Genomic DNA, 20817 nt, shown 5'->3' with positions numbered 1-20817 from the left:
AACACATGGGGGTTAATTAACATGCTACTAAACAGTGAATGGATCAACCAAGAAATATGAGACGAAATTAAAAGTACATAGAAACAAATGAAAATGAAAACACAATAGTTCAAAACCTTTGAGACACAGCAAAAGCGGTTGTAAGAGGGAAGGAAAAGCAAGAAAAATGTCAAACAACCTAACATTATACCTAAAGAAGCTAGAAAAACCGGGGCACTTGGGTGGCTCAGTTGGTTAAGCGTGCAACTCTTGATTTAAGCTTGGCTAAATCTCATGGGTTATGAGATCAAGCCCCACATTGGGCTCTGAGCTCATAAGGTAGTCTGCTTGAAATTTTTCTCCCTCTACCCCTTCCCCCACTCATTCTCTCTCACTCCCTCTCTAAAATAAATCTTTAAAAAAAAAAAAACTAAAACCAGCAGAAGAAAGGAAATAATGAAGATTAGAACAGAAATAAATAATATGGCAACTAAAAAAAAACAATAGAACAGATCAATGAAACCAGGAACTCGCTCTTTAAAAAAAAATCAATAAAATTGATAAACTTCTAGCCAGACTTATCAAGGAAAGAAACAGAAAGGACCCAAATAAATAAAATCACAAGGCAAGAAAAAATATCGAATGAGAAAAAGACAGTCTCTTCAACAAGTGGTGTTGGGGAAACTGGACAGCAGCATGCAAAAGAATGAAACTGGAGAGCTTCTTATACCATTCACAAAGATTAAAATGAATTAAGGACCTAATGTGAGACCTGAAAACATAAAAATCCCAGAATAGAGCATAGGCAGTAATTTCTCTGACATTGGTCTTGGCGATTTTTTTTTTCTAGATAGGTCCCCTGAGATAAGGGAGGCAAAAAACAAACATCGGAACTACATGAAAATAAAAAAATGCACAGCAAAAGAAACAGTCAATGAAACTAAAAGGCAACCTATGGAATGGAGAAGATACTTGCAAATGACATATCTGAGAAAGGATTAGTATCCAATATATACAAAGAACTTATAAAACTCAACACCCAAAAACCAATCTGATTTAAAAATGGGCAGAAAACAAAAGCAGACATTCTGTAAAGAAGACCTACAGATGGCCACCAGACACATAAAAAGATGTTCATCATCACTGATCATCAGGGAAATGCAAATCAAAACTACAGTGAGGTACTACCTCACATCTATTGGAATGGCTAAAATCAAAAACACAAGAAACAACAAATGTTGGTGAGGATGTGGAAAAAGGAAACCCTCTTGCCATGTTGGTGAAAATGCAAACTTGGTGCAGCTACAGTATGGAGGCTTCTCAAAAAGTTAAAAATAAAATGACCATATGACCCTGGACTACTAGGTATCTATCCAAAGAATACAAAAACACTAATTCAAAGGGACACATGCACCCTGCATTTATAGCAGCATTATATACAATAGCCAAGATATGGAAGCAGCACAAGTGTCCATTGATAGGTGAATGGATAAAGAAGACGTGACATATAGATGCAATGGAATATTATTCAGCCAAAAAATGGAAAACTTTGCCATTTACAATGACATTGATGGATCTAGAGAGTATTATGCTCAGTGAAATAAATCAGTCAGATAAAAACAAATATCATATAATCCTATAATATCACATAAATTCCATGTGTGGAATTTAAGAAACAAAACAAATAAGGGAAAAAAGAGAGATAAACCAAGATGTAGTCTCTTGACCGTAGAGAACAAACAGGTGGTTCTCGGAAAGTGGGTAAGGGGATGAGAGGAATGAGTGATAGAAATTAAAGAGTGCACTTGCTGTTATGGGTGATTAAAATGAAAACTTTTTAAAAAGTGCAATTCCTCTTGGATTGTGTCAAAAAATAACTATTATATAGTGAAGTAACAGAATACTAAGAGATGGTAACATGAAAAAGAAAATGAATATTGAAAGTATAAGTTCGTATAAGCTACACTACCGACTTTCTTAAAAAATTCCAGATGTGCCTGGCTTCGCTCTTTTATTGGTATCCTTCCTCAGAACTGTATAAGTTGTCTTAAAAATTATTTTAGGTATTTGCAATGAATTATTTTTTTTTGCAATGAATTATTTCATCTCTCTTCCTAAAGCAATATTGCTTTAGGAAGCACTATTTAGTCCTATATTAAAGTAGCTCTCCCACTGCAATGGTAATTTTACAAATAGATGATAAATTCCATGAGAATAGGGGTTATGCCTTATATTTCATTATTTTGCTCTTGTACTATCACATAGAATTATGCATAGAAAACACTTATTACTCAATATAGTACATAAAATCTCATTATAGATCTGTAAGTGATTCTGATGATAGGAAACACTAGCTCTGAACCCCAGTTAAATGAAATGTTACTCTCACCAAAACCAATTTCATTCTCTTCATTAGTAGACTTAACACTACAAAAAAAAAATTGTACTCAATTATGTTTCAAATTTCAACAATAAAAATTTATGAAAACTTTTTCTTAAAAATTGTTTTAAATAAGATTAAATTTTGAAAAAAGAATAATCTCTGGTTCACCTCCTTAAAAAATGTTGATCTTCCTTTGAGTATAATCTGTGATCATTGTTTGAAAATAATACTTGTTGCTTAATTGGTCTCCTTAGTCTTTGAAAATAAAAAACAGTTGAAGTGATTCTGTTGGGGCCAGATATTATATAATTAAACACAGTTGCAAAAACATCTGAGCTCTTGACTGAAAAACAATCAACATGTGTTTATTTGGGTCCAGATTTCTTATTCTATAAATTTTTTTTAATTTTTATTTATTTATGATAGTCACACAGAGAGCGAGAGAGAGAGAGCGAGAGAGAGAGAGAGAGAGAGAGAGAGAGAGGGGCAGAGACACAGGCAGAGGGAGAAGCAGGCTCCATGCACCGGGAGCCCGACGTGGGATTCGATCCCGGGTCTCCAGGATCGCGCCCTGGGCCAAAGGCAGGCGCCAAACCACTGCGCCACCCAGGGATCCCCCAGATTTCTTATTCTAAGTGTAATGTTCTGCAGGTTTGTTGCACTTACTCTGGTAACTAGTAGCCCTTTCTCAATTCCTTTCCGTTCCTGCTCCAGGCTTCTTCAATGAAAAGCAGCTCTTCGTTGAGACTGACTGGTTTTGCCAAGGCCAGGATCACAGATTTGTCTACTTACCACATGTGTCGCTTATAGTTTGTCCATTAATTTTCCCGTTAACTGGCTAAATTCAGATGGTTTTCCATGCTTTAGGAAAAAAAAATCTTTTGATTAAGGTTTTATTCACTCATCAGCCATTTATGGTGCAAGCTATTGTAAGCTAAAAAAAAAAAAAAAAGCAGGAATTTATGGGGGGTTTTTTCACTACCATTTTTTCAAAAGATTTTTTGAACTTTAAGTATTCTATACCCTCAACGTGAGACTCAAATTTATGACCTTGAGATCAAGAGTTGCATGCTCTACAGACTAAGCCAACCAGCACCGCCCACCCCTCCACCCCCACCGCTGCCTTTCATTACCACTCTTTCCAAAACCCAGAGCTGTGCCTGGGACCAAATAAGTGATCCAGAATACATGTCGAATGATCATCAGTTATCAAAGACCGCTTTATGCTAGGTGCTGGGACACCGTGAGAAGCAAAAATAAACACAATCTGGCCCTCGGGGAGTTTACAGAAGGGAAATTAAATAGGATCCATCACAAAAACAAATATCAAATTGCAAATGTTACGACAGTGCTATGAAGCGAGGGACCAGGTTCCAGAAGGTATAGACTGATTGGAAAGATCTTCTCTCTTGGGAGACATGGGGCAAGAGTTCCCTGAAGAAGTGGCCTTAGTTGAGATCAAAAGATTAGGCAGTAATTAAAGGAAGAAGAGGGGACAGAGAGTCCCCTGCTTTTCACTTTCATCTCAGGGTTTTTCCCTCTCACTCGATCACCTGCCACCGTGGTAGTTTTACTGTAGACTGTTTTTCCTGCTGCCTTAGTTTGCTAGCTACTCGTGGACTTCTCCATAAATCTCAAGTGTGTGTAGGTCTCCTTTTAGGTAACAGCCAAACTTACTTTCCTCTTCAAAATAACAGGATCATTTTAGAAGCTGAGGACAAAATCATTTTAGATACTGAGAAAATCAATCAACAAGGAGAACACCTCTCTCCTACTTACTACTTTCACCACCATATGCTCAAGGAAGAGCCATATGATAAATGCTTAATAGATTTGGGTTGGTTAGTTGCTTGAATGGCTGGCTGAATGGCTGGTTGGCTGGTTACCTGGTGGCCAGATGTTGGTTGGCTGCTCAGTGATTGGTAGATTGACTGGCTACTCGTTAGATACAGGTTGGTTGGCTGATTGGCCAAATGTCAGATTGCTGGCTGGCTGACTGGGGAGATGTTGGTTGGATGACTGGCTGGTTTGTTGATGGGGTGGTTCACTGAGTAGTGAGAGTGGTGTTTAGCTTTAGCTTTCAAGTCAGACTTTAATTTTTTTCAGATTCTGACCGACCTTTCGTTGATTATGATAAACAATTTACTTAAGCTCTATAAGTCTCAGTTCATTCTAAAACATAGTATTTTTTTTCTTGTGGGGTTGTTGTAAGAATAAAGGTGATATTGCATGTAAAGTTTTAGCATGGCACTTGGATATGTTAACCATCCACTGGTGTATGTTCATAATTTAGAGAAAAGAAAGAAGCCTGAGTGTTGTTTCTAAAAGGAACAAAATTACCGAAAGCAAGTGATTATTCCATGTAAATGTTTGTCTTGTTTCTCATAGTCCTTCAAATATGTTGCACTGCTGCAAATACGCATCTACCACAGGATGGTAGTGCACAAACCTAAGAAGGAGACGTTACGTTAGGTAACTCACAAGCACACAAGCAAATCTTGACAGATGACAACTTAATTCACCACCCTCCCCCTCTCTCTTCTTCCTCACTGCCCTATCATTGCATGATTGCAGGGCTCATTAGGATAGCAACTTTCTCTATCAAAAAAAATTTTTTTAAGGAGTGCTAATATATTATTTGACATGAGTAATGGTGGTTGCACAGGTGTTTGCTTTATAATTATTTGCTAAGCTGAACAGGTATGTTTTGTGTATTTTTCTATAGGCACACCCACATGCAAGCTTACGTAGAAGGGGTGAAACTGGGGGCATCTGGGGGGCTCAGCGGTAGAGCGTCTGCCTTTCACTCATGGCGTGATCCCAGGGTCCGGGATCGAGTCCCGCAGGGAGGCTGCTTCTCCCTCTGCCTGTGTCTCTGCCTCTCTCTCTCTCTCTCTGTGTCTCTCAGGAATAAATAAATAAATCTTAAAAAAAAAAAAAAGAAAGAGGTGAAATTGGCATGTAAGAATGTGATGAAATAGGATAGTACAGAGAAATATAAGCAAAGGAAATTCTTAGAACTCCAAATTGAAAGAAATACATAAGTAATAAACCTTGATTGTGAAAGAGAGGACATTGGCTATCTCCTTGTCACAAATTAAATGGCTAGCGTGGCAAACTACTCAACTTGTGTGTGGGTGCTGGTCTGCATAAGTGTAACCTGCCCTGGGGTCACTGCAGGGCAGGGTTTTTCCACGTCATTTGCCCCTTGCTTAAGCCTGGGCGTGAAGAGCGTCTCTCAGTGACTGAGCCCTTGAATAGACCTCGAGTCCTGGAGCTACGTCGCACAGGTGTCACTGCCCTGTCTCTCTGGCCATTTTCCTTAACACTCATGCCACTTGTGCGTGATTTCAGAGATAACTGCCCCGACTTATTAAATGCCATCAGAAACGAAGTCAAGAATTACACATCTTTATTACTAACAAGCAGTTTTTGGTCTTTTTAGCGCCGACTGGGAGATGCAGCAAAGAAAGCGATCAGCAAGCTCCAGGTCAGAACCATCAAGAAGGGTGACAAGGTAACAGCCTCTTCTCTTTCTGATGAGTGTCTATTCAAAAAAGTTCCTGACTTTTCTGGCAGCCAGGGTGGAAGGGAGGGAAGGATGGGAAAAGAGTACACGAAAATAGTTCTCCTGTAAATGTCTGATATTATACCCATCTTTATTAAATAGAATTTAAAACTATAAAATGCTTACAATAGAACAACAAAATAGCTGGGAAGAAAATATAAAAAACTGAAAAGTAAGTATAGGAAAAATAGGGGAAGCTAGGAAGAAATTTTCACACGAATGCATTACCTTAAATGTGTAATAAAAGTGGATTCCCAAAAACAAACAAACAAAAAACCCAAAAAACAAACAACAACAACAAAAGAAATGGATCCCAAACTTAGGGATGGGATCCATTCTTTGCAGCCAATGCAAAAAAGGAAGAAATATTCAAACAACATTTAATCACCTTATCCCGGTATCCAGAAGGTGAAAACAAAATGGTTATTCCTGGGGTTACGTTTTGGGAAATTTTCCCTAAATCCTTGCAGGGAAGACAGTGTTATATGTTGAGTGATGTCCTCCACTGATCTATGTAGCAAGTACAGAAAGCATATTCAGTCCGTCTGAAATCTAGCATCTAGAACCCCAAAGTCCTAGTAGGCTCCCTTGCTGTAGAATGAAGACATGAAGCCAAGAGCAAAGCCTATCTTTTTCTTTTTATTCAAGTATAATTAACGTACAGTGTTATGTTAGTTCATTAGTTTCAGGTGTACAACCTAATGACTCAACAATTCTCTACATTTCTCAGTGCTCGTCAACACAAGTGTACTCCTAATCCCCTTTATCTATTTCACCCATCCCCCCACCTGCTTCCCCTCTGGCAACCACCAGTTTGTCCTCTGTATTTAAGAGTCTGGTTTGTTTGTTTTCTTTCTTTCTTTCTTTCTTTCTTTCTTTCTTTCTTTTCTCTGTTCATTGCTTTTGTTTCTCAAATTCCACATGTGAGTGAAATCATATGCTATTTGTCTTTCTCTGACTGGCGTATTTCCCTTAGCATAATACCCTCTAGATCCATCCATGCTATTGCAAATGGCAAGATGTCATTCCTTTTTGTGGCTGAGTAATATTCCATTATATGAATGATTAACAGGTTCCACTTTATAGAAAACCCCATTATCCGTATATGCACCACATCTTCGTTATCCATTCATCTATCAATGGACATTTGGGCTGCTTCCATATCTTGGCCACTGTAAAGAATGCTGCTACAACCGCAGCAGAAGCAGAAGCCTATCTTGAGAAGGAGCAACAAAGCAGCGCAGCCCAAGGCCTGGAGACCTCTAAAGGTCTTTCTTCTCCCCAGAAGAGATTTTAGAGCAGCGGATTACGGTGACACATATTTGCTGTTCCTTGGGGCATTGTAAGGGATTCACACCTACATCTCTACCAGGTGTTGTCTTCAGTCTGAATCCTTGATTTGTCTCACTATGTGCTGCTGTTTTTCAACTAGATAAAAATACCATTGAGCTTCATAAGATGACATTCATTTAAAAGCATTACTAAATCTAAAGAATATTTTTCATTACTTTTTTCCCCTCGAAAGAATATAAAAGAACAGGGACTACCACGTAAGAAACATATGATGGGCTATTTGAAAGAGATTTATGTACTTGCATAAAAAATTGTTGTTTTTTGTTTTTTGTTTTGCATAAAAAGTTTAAAGCCATGGTCTAGGGCTGTATAGATAAGACTCCCAAGGAACTGATAGACTAAGTATCATTCAGACAGGTCTCCATAAATAGTATTTCTCATCCTTGAGATTCTGATGTCACTTCTAATTAGAATAAGTAGCATTCCCAGTCATGATACGTTTAAAAATTGCTTTCTCGCGATCATACTATAAATAGCATTATTAGTGACGATACATTTAAAAAATTGTTCCCTCACAAAAGCACTTGCAACGGAACCCAGAAACAAAAAGTAGAGGTTGGAAGGAATGGAACCTGAGCCAATATACATAGAGTCAATATCGGTTAAGAAAAATGGCACGTAGACAATTGAAAGCCTTGCTCCAAGCAAGCTCTCCTTGCTCGTTTGCGTATTTACACAAGAATTAAGGCAACACAAGTGAGCTCCTGTGTGCTTTCTCTGTTGCAGGAAACAGAGCCCGATTTTGATAACTGTGCAGTTTGCATTGAAGGGTACAAGCCCAATGATGTCGTCCGGATTTTGCCCTGCCGGTGAGTCACTAGGGTGCCTGCTTAAGAACGGGGTGTGCGTGGAGGGTGCCTGCTGGCCTCACTGGCTCAGGCCTGCGGGGTCGGTCTGCCCAAACGTTTCCAGGTTTAAATATCAAACAATCAAAAAGCTTACTTGTTGCATGTGGCCTTTCCTCTCGAAAACATTTTCTCTAGTGAAATATTTTTCTGGTCTTCTTTGCACCGAAGGAGGTGTACTGCTGTGAATTAGAACCTCACGATACAGAATTTGATGATGTGACTCCAAGTAGGAGTTTTCTTTTAACGACAAAATTATGATGTTCAGAATCAGTTCTTAACTTTCACGAGCACTGTTTTCATTTGATTAATGAACTCTTGAAAATGTGTTGTGAACTGGGGGACACCTGGGTGACTCAGTCAGTTAAGTGTCTGCCTTCCACTCAGGTTGTGATCTAAGGGGCCTGGGATCGAGCCGCACTTCAGGTCACCTGGTCAGTGGGGAGCCTGCTTCTCCCCCGGCCTTTGCCCCTCCCGTCTGCCCCCGCCCCAGCTTGTGCTCTCTCTCTCTCTCTGTCTCTCTCTCTCTCTCTCTGCTCTCTCAAATAAATAAGTACATAAATCTTTAAAAAATACGTGTTGTGAATTGGGGCACCTGGGTGGCTTAGTCGGTTAAGCATCTCTTGATTTCGGCTCATGTCATGATCCCAGGGTTGTGAGATCAAGCCCCATGTCAAGCTCTAGGCTCCAGGCTTGGGGTGTGGAGTTTGCTTAAGATTCTCTCCCTCCTGCCATGCCCCTCTCGCTAAAATAAATGAATAAAATAAATATATATATAAAAATATACAGATATATATGATATAAATATATATGATAAATTTATAAATATATATGTATATATAAATATACAGATTATATATATATATATAAATAATCATGAAGGGATCAACAGCCATAATATGGTCAGGAGTGAATGGGAAGCAAAAGGCCGATTTCATTTCTTTTGGAAGTTTTGTTTGTTTTTTTATCAGCAGCAAGGAAATATGACAGTCATCCCAAGACCTCTAGAATCTAGGAGAGGATGCCAATGTGTATAGTTGGACTCACTCCCCAAGTGATTTTCATATAACCCTAATCCTTCTCCATAATTGAAATTTACTGTTAGGGTCTTTGAATTTTTTATGAAGTTAAAATTAAATAAATTTAAATACTTCAACAAAACCAAATATTTTAAAGTTGCATAAAAGCTGTCTCCCTATAATTAAAAACCTTTTTTTAGTGTTGTCGCATCTGTGAGGTATCCTAAAAATAAAAAATTATCCCTTGAAGAAAGGTTCTTCACTTAGATGAGCTTTAAAAATTCTTCAGCAGCACCTGGGAGGTTCAGTCAGTTCAGTGTTCAACTCTCAGTTTCAGCTCGTGTCTAGTCTAAAGGGTTGTGGGATGGAGTTCTCAGTCCGTCCGGTGCTCAGCACAGAGGCTGCTTGGGTTTCTCTCTCCCTCTCCCTCTGCCCCTTCCCTCCTGAAATAAATAAATAGAATCTTAAAAAAAAATTAAGAGTACTTAATAAAGTAGATAAGAATATACAGATATAAATCAATGCTCCTTTAAGAGCTATTTATTTAAAAATATGAAAGAAATAAAATACGCCTGTAGAGGAATTCGTTTAATAATCCCAAAATGACAAAGAAGCATCAGAAAAGGACAAGGAATGCAAATAGATACAGAAACTCCCAAGGGGAATGGATCTTTCTTGAAATGCTTTTAGGCAAATTGATCATCAGGAAAGTGCACTGTGCTGGCCCCAGCCAAAGCCTTCATTCAATTGGGATTCACTTTCTGTAGTTTTTAGATTCCCTTGGCTAGCTCTAAGACAAAGTCATAAATTGGGATACATCAAGACTTGGTGGTTTTCTTCCTATAAGGGAATATATATATTCTTTCTTGAGGCATTACACGTGGTACATACTTGGTGACTTCTAGAAACACTGGCAGAGAACGGCAGGCATCGTGTGAGCTACAGAGAGCCTCTCGGGGCGGGGGGGTGGGGGCGTCTCTTATCTCTGCAATATTTCACTAAGGCTGTTATTAAGCTTTAGAGTTATAAGTCAGGAACTTGCTTTGCTTTACTTTGCTGCTTGGAGAGTGTTTAGAGCCCTGTGAGGGTGCTACTAATAAAATATTTATATATATTTAATATATATAATATATATATTTAATATATATAAACATATAATATAAATATATATTAAATATATATTTCCAAAGCAAATTTAAGTTTAATTGCAACCTTTTTCCTGAGAATCTAAATGTAATTAAGAAAAATCTGTTTTTACAACTCTATATATTATTACTTTCGCTCCATAACCCATTCCGTAAAAACTAACATTCATGTTGAGCCTTGTCATGAGTCTATTCCACGTTACTGCATAGAATTACTAGAAGCTGCATAATATCCAAGCCATAGATGTGTCACAGTTGGACTTACCATGCCCCTGTTGTGGAACATTTGGCTGATTTCAGTTCTTAATTATGACAAATTACATGGCTTTAGCAGTGTTTAGATTGTCGTGATGCATTATTCGAGACCTCTTACGGTATACTTTTTGGACATGTTGACTAAAGAAATAGCTTTTTAATATTAAAAAATTTTTTTTCAGAACTTTAATTTCATTTATCCTAGCCCTTGCCCTAGGCCAGTTTGCCCTAAAAGTCTTCCTTTCTGCATTATTATTTGGTTCTCCGCTCATTTCTTGACTGTTTTTGCTTCGAACTCCTTAATGTCCATCTGCTTTTATTGTAGGCCCGGCTTTAAATAACAAAATATATTGAGAATTACCAAGCATGGATTAGAGTCATTTATTGTTTGATCTTAGATGAGCCATATATATTTGCTCTTTGAAGAGCTCATCCATTTTTTCCATGCTGACTTTCAAATCAAGATATTTTGATGCCTGTTGCTTGTTTCTGCCAGACAGTTTGCACTAATGGATGTTATCAAACAAATGCACTGGCATTTGCTTTTTGCTACATAATTTCCTCTGGGGTATTATTAAGCCCTAGCTTCTATGAACTTTATAGACTCTCTTTCTCGTTATTTCCAGGCTGACTCACCCACAGAATTTTTTGCATCTCCTTGGAGTTGAACAGTTTCCAAAAAAATGATCCAGTTTTTGTCTTCCTTCTTGTAGCATCTTTTCTGCGGCCCCTTAACTCCGTACCCGCTGGGTCTATCACTTCTCTGTTGTGGGCACTTCGGGTACCCTTCCAAATCACTCCGGGATAGTCTTGTACCATGATTTTTTTTCAGAATCATCCTCTTGTTTGCCTCTTTTAGAGACCATTGCACAAATTAGGATGAATTGCTGGATGATTTCCCCTCTTCATTTGTAGTCATGGTGATTACTGGAGCTAAGTCCCGGGCACACACAATTACCAGTTCCCGGTTGCTGGGTCTTCCCTAGGGGCCTTCTCCAGCACATGCAGGCAAGGCTCCCCACTCGTGGGGCGTCCGCAGCAGCACACAAAGCACCTCAGGGTCAGACGCCTCTAACCTTTGTGGGTTGGGTTTGATCATAATACACCACTGGGGTTATTTTCCAGAGAACTTTGGTTTTCGCTTAAGAACCTACATATGTGGAAATCTACATTATAGTGTATTTTAGGGCTGGGTTTTGTGAGTCAGGTTTGCACTTGTGATTATGATTTTTAGCTCCAGAAGATATTTTATGAAGCATATAATTGAAATTTTATCATCTTCCCTGTCCAGAGAATGAGCTGGGCTCTCAGCATCTTCCAGGGCTTTTATCCTACTGTGTTCCTGCTGTTCTTCAGTGGTTATTCATTGCAGTCTCTTTACCTACCCAGCTTCAAACACTCCTGCTCAGAAAGAACATGACCTCCTTGGGCAAGGCAAGAGTCTTTGTTTGACATCAAAAAAGCAGTGGAGAGGACACCTGGGTGGCTTGGTGGTTCAGCGTCTGCCTCCGGCTCAGGACGTGACCCCGGGGTCCTGGGATCGAGTCCCTCTGCCCGGGCTCCCTGCAGGGGAGTCCCTGCTTCTCCCTCTGCCTGTGTCTCTGCCTCACTCTCTGTGTCTCTCATGAATAGATAATTTTTTTTTTGAAAAAGCAACATATGCATTCATACCCTGGGTGCTTATAAAATTATTTCTTTTCTCTGATTGATCCCTACAGCATTATCACTAATGTCAGAGGATATTAGTTTCTGCTACTGTCTTTTCCTTTGATTTCAGGAACTCTTCTGTGACTAGGAAGAATTTCAAAACTCCTTGGTAACAAGAAAACCCTTGTCATAAAGTTTTTAGGGACGAAATGCTTCATTTGCAACAACAAACATTTATTTTGTAGCAACTGTGTGCCAGGAATAGTAAGAAATAGCAGAGTTGGAAAGATCAGTGGCCTGATCCCTGCTCTAAAGGAAGTCAGTCTAGTGTGGGGGAGAGATAGGGATTTAAAGCAGTAATCGCAATACAGAGTGATATGTATGACAACAGTAGCAAAGTGGATTTTTTTAAATTGGAGGAACCAATACCAGGCCCAAGAAAGACTCCACAGGAAAAAAAAAAAAGTACATTTTCGGGGCCCCTGAGTGGATCAGTAGTTGAGTGTCTGCCTTTGGCTCAGGGCGTGAGCCCGGGATCCGGAATTGAATCCCGCATCGGGCTTCCCTTCTCCCTCTGCCTGTGTCTCTGCCTCTCTCCGTGTGTCTCTCATGGACAAATAAATAAAAATCTTTTTTAAAAAAATACTCTTCATATTTTCTAGCACTGGTTTGCTTTGCCAATTGCATCCTCATTATATAAAGTTTGTATAATGGATAAATATTTAATTATCTACCTAACTGCCCCCCCCATGCGGGTAACTACTACTCATATTTTTATATATTTCTTTGATTTTATTTACTATGCTTATTTTTTCAAGTATGAGATACTGCTGTCAACATCACTTATTATCCTACTCTTTTCACTTCATATTCTAGGAATATGTTAGATTATTAGTAGCTCATCTTGACCTTCCTTTGGCCTCTGACTCCATAGGCAGAGGCTGGGGAAGGTCTAAACCAGCCACAGCCCCCGGGATGTCAGTGCTTATGTAGAACCGGCTCCTCAGGAGTCAGGATGTTTTCAGAGTCAGAATTTTCTACGAGGTTAAAGGGGAATGTGTCCTGGCTCCCTTTAGCTTATTTCTTAAAACCCATTGAAGCGCTGCTCACGTTTCAGCACCCCACCCACGAGAGAAGACAGACAAAGGCAGTTTCTCACATGCAGATGATGTCAAGAGCGTTGGTTGGGTAGAAGTGGCCCTTGGAGGAGGGTGCCCTGCTGGCTTCCTCCTGTGGCCATCGCACTACGAAGAAAATCCTCTTAAACTCAAGTTACTCTCCTCAGTAGATGTGCCCCTCTTCTGTCTTGCTCATAAGCACAGCTCCCGTGCGACACATTCCTTCACGTCATTACATTCTGTGAACAGAGTTTCCTGAGGCCGTGTCACTACTGCCTGTACTTTTACTGGGGTCTTTGGATTTCACGTTTTAAAGCAGCGGGTAGTGGTTGGATAAAGAAGCAACTAGTAACACCTATTCTGAACTAGTTCTGGTTAGGAAGCGTCGCACCTGTTGTGGTTGGCATGGGAGCTTCAGGCCAGCTTCCAGGGTTCCAGGGAGCAGCCCCCGCGTCAAGGTCAGTGACGGGTCTGTGGGTCCAGCACTTGTCAGGCCCCTTGTTCTTCACAGCAGGACATCAGTCTTGTCCTGAGCAAGGTTATGTGTCAGCTTAGGTAATTCTGGAGGGGGTAGGGGAGGGGCAAAATATGCATAATATAAAATCAACCTTTTTAACCATTTTCAAGTTTACAATTCAGTGGCATTCAGTACATTCACATTGTTGCACAACCACCACCACTCTCCTTCTCCAGAATCTCATTTTCTCTAAGTAAAACTCTATAGGCATTAAACAGTAACCTCCCATTCCTCTAAGTCTGCAGGGTATGTGTGTGTATGTGTGTGTGTATGTGTTGTATATTTATTTATTCATTATTTTTTATGTATGTTTTAAATTTCTTATTTAAATTCAATTCGCGGGGGATCCCTGGGTGGTTCAGCAGTTTAGTGCCTGCCTTTGGCCCAGGGTACAATCCTGGAGTCCCGGGATCGAGTCCCGCATGGGGCTCCCAGCTTGAAGCCTGCTTCTCCCTCTGCCTGTGTCTCTGTCTCTCTCTCTCTCTATGTCTATGTCTATCATAAATAAATAAATAAATAATCTTTAAAAAAAATTAAAATTCAATTCAATTCACCAACATGTAGTATAACACCCAGTGCTCATCCCATCAAGTGCCCTCCTTAGCGGTGTGTTGTGTTTTTAATTAAGCCTTGACTTTTATTAAAAAGGAAATGTCAACAAAGAAACTTAGCTTTTGATTTCAGCATCTAATTTGAGCTGGCTAACTAAAAATTGGTTTTTATATACTCAACTCAAAACCTAACGGAGTGATAATTCTACATATTTCAGGTATTGCAATTACCACAATACTAATATGATGTTACCCTTATGGTGATTAGAAGAGGTCTCACTGCTCCTGTCACCATCGCTAGCAACATGACCGCCATCAGCCCTTCCCCAGCTTTCTGCAGCGGCTTTCTCACTAATCTTCTCGCTTCTACTCCTGCCCCCTTAATTATTCATTCTGATAAGCCTATTTTTAATTATCCAGCTAGATGAGCTGGACTCCAGGTACTTTTTCAGCAAGGACAACTTTACACTCATTAAGTCTATCAAAAGCGTGACTTTAAAAAAAGATATTCCTTGGGAAGATGAATTGAAATAGAATTCGGTCCTTCTGCTTCTCTAAGTGGGCTTCTGCAACACGGCAGGTTCACAGAACCCTGGAAATCATGCCCTGTTGCAGATCAGCTCCCTCGGGGAGAACGGAGTTGGCCATCGCCGTCACTTTATCAGGAATTGCTGTAGGAGGCAATCTTCAGAAACTTGCCCTTGGGGCTCTTATTAGGATTTTATTCCGTGACTTCTTCATGGGGGCTTGCCAGAGCAGTTCTCGTTCGTAGTAACGGCATTTCTTCCAAGCAAGGGAATGTTTTTACACTGTGAATCCTGAATTATGAGACCGTCCAGATTTTTTTCTATGTTTGTTGATGGAAAGTTCAGAGCCAAGTCTGTCGCCCACCCCTAGCCAAAAGAGATATATTTAGCTTCAACCCTGACTGTTTTATGTCTCCGTTCTTGTTTTAATTTCTTCTTTTGCTTTTATGGCACACTTTTAAAAAAAATTAATAATGATTGTCCCTTTATTTAAAACAAATAATCCAAGCATCCTAAGAGGTACCGTAACTGTGGAAAAGGCCAGTCCCATTTTAGAGGATTTGGCATTTTTAGGTGCTAGGCATTTTTATCTTCCCTCTGGCAGGAACAACAGCTGCACCCCAAATATCCACGTGTGCCCCATGTTGCTCGGCCCCTTGCCCACAGGAGGGGCCTATCACTGGGGTCAGCCCCCAGACAACCCACCAGGGCACAGGACAGCCCTCCGGCTCACTCTGCCTCTGCCCCAGCGGCCGGAGAACCAGGCCGAGGGGATGGAACCTGGGCAGGAAGCGCCTGGATCCCCGAGTCACCACATGGAAGGCGGCTGCTCTGCGGCCCACGAGACTGCATCAAAACTTGTGTAAGAAATAAAGCATTATTGGGCATGTCTCAGTGGTCTGGGGTTCAATTTGTGACCGTAGCAAAGCCTAGTCTAGCTAACGCGCTGGGGTTGCCAGAGAAGAGGCGAACACCAAGGAAGGCGGTATGGAGGGCATTCTCCTCTCAGACCTGTTTATGGCACCTTTATGGATTTCTGCATCCCCCAAGTCACCTTAGGGGGTTTCTAGGATAAACATTTGCCATGTTTTTAAAACCTTGTCATCATCTTTTTCAACTAATAGATCTCATCTGCCATACTTCATTCTACTATTTTTGGGCATTTAAGCTGTTCCCCACACATATACATTTTTTTTGCTATTATGAATAATGGTGTGATAAATAGCTATGCATGTAGACCTTAGGTCACATTTCAGATTATTTCCTCGCTTCTGAGGTTGTGAATTCAAATTGCCTAAATGTTTTCCATAAAACTGCACTGAAGGAGTGTTCCCGTCAGTCAAAGGTAAGAATATCTCAACTGAAGATAACTGGCAGGACCCTGGAATTGATAGAGTGTAGTGCACACACCAGGGATAATGTATAGAGGTGGGCAGGCCCAGATCCTATAGGCCCTGAATGCCCACCTAGATTATGGCCCAGGGCTGGGGGGTCTGCTGAGGGGTTCAGCATTTGCCGTATACAGAGCGTGCTAGCACCGTGTGGAATAGAGCTCAGAGGGGTCTGACAGGAGTCTGGGGATCAGTTAGGAGACTATTGCAAAGTCAGGGTAAGACATGCTGGCAGCCTGAACTGGACTATTGGCACTGGGAATGTAGAGAGGTGGATCTAGCCAGGAGAGATTTGGGAAGTGAACCCAGCATGAGACAGCATTTGGAGTGGTTGAAAATGGCTGCCCATATCAGCTGGTGACTGCTAGATGCATCTGTGTTTGTTTATATTTAAAACATGCTCATATCTTTCATTCTGATTCTAAATAATAGAAAAAAAATCCAACAGGTAGCACACTGTTGCTCAAAAACTGTAATGGAAGAAACAGATTTTATCACAGGAAAAAAAAATCACCAAATGTCTTGAGGACCAGCTTTGGCTTATCCTCTTAAGACTTTCTTCTGAGTTACTGGCCCTAGAACATGCCCAGAATTTAGTCATTTAGTCAAAGTTCTATTTTGGTTAGATAATTGTTGGTAAAGGCTATGCTATTCTTCCTCTTTCTCTTCTCTCCATTTTAGGAACAAGGCTTAATTTCAATCGTATCAGTCTGAGAGCTCTCTTTAGTAGTTGGAGACGTAGAATATATCATACTGTCCTTTCTTTTTGGGTTTTTTTGAAACTTAACTCTAAATTTTTACAAAGATCAGAGCACAAATAATAGCATTTGGTTTTTTTGTTTGTTTTTTGTCTGTGTTTTAAAGATTTTATTTATTCATGAGAGATACAGAGGGAGAGAGGCAGAGACACAGGCAGAGGGAGAAGCAGGCTCCCCATGAGGACCCCGATGCAGGACTCGATTCCAGGACCCCAGGATCACGCCCTGAGCCGAAGGCAGACACTCAACCACACTGTTGAGTGTTTTTGAGGGCTGTTGAAAAGTCAAAGCTAAAGCTAGTTTTGATGAATTCTTTGAAAGGCCTGTTACATATGTCTCATCATAAGATGCTCATACGTCATCCCTGTCCATCTAACCAATCAGACAGCCGACTGCTTTCCTTTTGCAGTTGACGTAATTGATAGATATTTTTAACATTGACCTAATTACTGACCCTTCGGGTACTATAATCCATTAACTCCTGTGCTCTAGGCCAGGTGACATTTTCATCTACCAGAGAAGCAGCTCTGGGGGACATCTAGTATAGAGTACATGGCAAACCGTAGAGGGAACCATTTGTGAAGCTTTCTGAACAAACATGTATCCTATGACTTCCAGAGTGACTTGTCTGGCAAGGCCCAGCCTCCGTAAATCAAATCAACACAATGTACTGAGCTTATGGACGACCACTGTTAGTGGCTTGCCTCTGATGGGCCTCCTTGGAAAACTTCATTATGTCTCAGAGAATTTCCTTGTTTTTATTGGATGCCTCCAACCAAACCCATTTGGGCAATTCATAGCCTCCCCTGCTTCTCCTGAAACTCTGATATGAGATCCACGTCTCGGATCCTTTAATGACAAGCCAAGACAATATCCCAGTTCAACCCTGATATTCATCTGTGAACTTCCATTTTTTTTAGGGGGCAAAGGGTCTCTCATTCACTCTCCCTGCCAGGCACTACAGGAACATGATAAACCACATAACATAAAAAAGAGTTATAATCTCATATAAAAAGGAACATCACTTTAATATTTGAAAGCACTAAAAATAGAGACTCGCCCCTTAAGATTTTTAACCTCAGGGACCAATCTGATTTTAAGATGAGTCAAATGAACTGAATGTCTCTGTGGACAGAAAATTCCAAACTGTTTATGAGTAAAAAAAAAAAAAATCATAAAGCTCTGTAATGTGATCAGGATTCTGAGCATGAGTCCTAGAACGCGTGAGGTGGAAAACAAAGTGGTGCTTCCTAGCTAGGCAGAAATGGTCTATCCTGGCTTTACCCTGCCGTGCCTCTTACATATGCTTGATTAAGAGCAGATTGTTTTTCCAAGTTCCTTATTTTTTAAAAGAGTGATAAATGTTGCCTGATTTTCATGAGGTTTGACTTCACCTTTCATGCCCATGCTATGCAAATTAGATTATTGGTCATCATTTTAACAGCTGTTTCTTCATAGATGTGCTTGTAAAAATAACTTCAGGGTTTTATCGCTAATTGTGGGAAAATTTGAAACTATAGAGAAAAGTGTAAAAAAAAGTAAACAAATCTAACCTCACTAGAAAATAATCATCATTAATATTGGTATATTAATTTTTCTACTGCATAAATGTAAGCATCACTTGTATATTGCTCAACATTGTGGAGTCAGGCAATTAATACAGTTTGTATTCTGCTTTCTTGTTTGATATTAAAAAGTAAACATTTTCCTGTAACTTTAAAAATTATTTTAAGGGACACCTGGGTCGTGTGGATGGTTAAGCATCCGACTCTTGGTTTTCCTTGTGGGGCTCCATGCTCAGGCCACAGTCTGCTTGGGATTCTCTCTCCTTCTCCTTCCCACTCATTCTCTCTCTCTCTTTCTTACATAAATTAATCTTTAAAATAAAAAAGAAATGAAGGTACTTTTAGTGGCTGCATAATCAAGTCCATTATTGGAGTTTATTTAACTATCCCCTACTGTTTGGCAAATAAATTGCTTCTAGTTTTCATCATAAAATCATGACGTTAATTGTTTACATTTTTTTTCTGCATTTATCCCTTAAGATACATTCCAAAAAGTGACTTTACTGGATCAAAAGTGATTTTAAGAATCATGATAAGTTCGTCCCAACTTCTTTCCTAAAAAGTGGCAGTGATTCCCTCCTCACTAACAGGATGAGAGCGTGCTTATGTTTAGTGTGCCTTCAGGACCATGAACTCGCATGGTCTAAGCATCGTTCTTATCTGAATAATCAAATATAAAAAGAGTGCTTAGTTTTGGTTCCCATGTCTTTGATTTCTCTGAGATGTTACTATTAACTACCACAGTATTGTACTTAGTCCGCTACCGTTGACTAACTCATAAATCATGTCCAATGTAAATTGTCAGTAGCTGTAAGATGCTTCCTAATTTCAGAGTTGTTAAAACGGTGGAGAGGGGGAGGGAAGGGTATGGCCTAGAATTTGTAACATGTGATATTAACTATTTTTAATATTGGCTTTCATATTTTTAGTAAATAGTGCTTTTTCTCATTTAAGTATTTTTATTTTGTTTTTATAAAGCTTTCTGATTAGCAGGAAAAAAAAAGTACATTATAAAATTTATGAATTTTTGTCCTTTATCTCTATAATGCTCCCCTATAGGAAATAAGATAGCTGATCAATTAACTGTATTTTTCAAATTTATCTGAAATTTATGCTGGTATAGAGCATCTCACTAGCACCGTGTATGAAAACTATTATTTAAAAAACTCAGGGTGTCTGGGTGGCTCATTGGTTAAGCATCTACTTTTGGCTCAGGTCATGATCCCAGAATCCTGGGATCGAGCCTCATGTCAGGCCCCTGGCTCAGTGGAGAGCCTGCTTCTCCCTCTGCCCTGTTTACCCTCTGCTCATGCTCTCTCTCTCTCTCTCTCTCTCTCAAATAAATAAAATATTTTTAAAATCAAATAAAATAATAAACAATAGATTTTTTAAATTAAAAACTCATTTTTTTCAGGAACATAATTTTACATACTCTGCCTAATTCAAAGTTATACAGTGTGAGGGGAGTTTAAAATGTCACAGTTGCTTTGGAAATCTGTTGGACAATATCTACTAAAGCTAAACACATACTATCCTCTAACCTAGCAATTCCACTCTTGGATTTATCTCCAAGAAAATGAATGCATACGTTCACAGAAACACTTGTACAAGAATTGTCATAGCATGTTTTTTCATTATGGGCAAAAAATGAGAACAACCCAAATGTCTAACCACAGGAAAATCTATAGATCAATTTGGTAAATACATACGATGGATTATGAGCAATAAAAAGAAACAAGCTATTGATTTCCATCAAATCATACAAATCTGAAAACATCATGTTGAGCAAAAGAAGCCAGGCAAAAACAAATACGTGCCTTTATGATTCCATTCATGCAAAATTCAATCACAGGCAAAGCTAGCCTGTCGTAATGGCGGATTCACAGCAAGGAGTGGCCACTGACTGGCAAGGGGAAGAGAGAAGTGTCTGGGTTGATGGAAACAGAGTATATCCTTAGCCAGATATTTGTACGTAAATATATACATGCTCAGTAAACCATCAAGCTTTCTTAAGACCTGTGCAATATCCTGTATGTACCTTCATTTCAAATAATGGCAAAAAAATGTTTTAAGCACCAAAGAAGCTATGTTGTGGGCTTTTTTAAAAAGCAGCTCAAAAATAAATAAATAAATAAACAATAAACAATAAATAATAAACAAACAAACAAACAGCTCACTTTGTACATTAGTCAAAAT

The 20817-nt window shown here is 39.5% G+C and overlaps 1 protein-coding gene across 1 annotated transcript in view; it reads left to right on the top strand.

The window, feature by feature from the left end:
- Positions 1-20817, top strand: part of RNF150 (ring finger protein 150) — a 239388-nt gene that overhangs the window by 161213 nt on the left and 57358 nt on the right. The window contains exons 3-4 of the mRNA XM_055317069.1: positions 5808-5879; positions 8010-8092. Coding sequence (XP_055173044.1) covers positions 5808-5879; positions 8010-8092 — 155 coding nt within the window. The remainder of the gene's footprint in view (positions 1-5807; positions 5880-8009; positions 8093-20817) is intronic.

This window comes from Nyctereutes procyonoides, unplaced genomic scaffold (assembly GCF_905146905.1).
Source record: "Nyctereutes procyonoides isolate TBG_1078 unplaced genomic scaffold, NYPRO_anot_genome, whole genome shotgun sequence".
NCBI classification, from domain to species: domain Eukaryota; kingdom Metazoa; phylum Chordata; class Mammalia; order Carnivora; family Canidae; genus Nyctereutes; species Nyctereutes procyonoides.
Note: the sequence above shows the minus strand (reverse complement) of the source record. Positions and strands in the feature narration are given on the sequence as shown.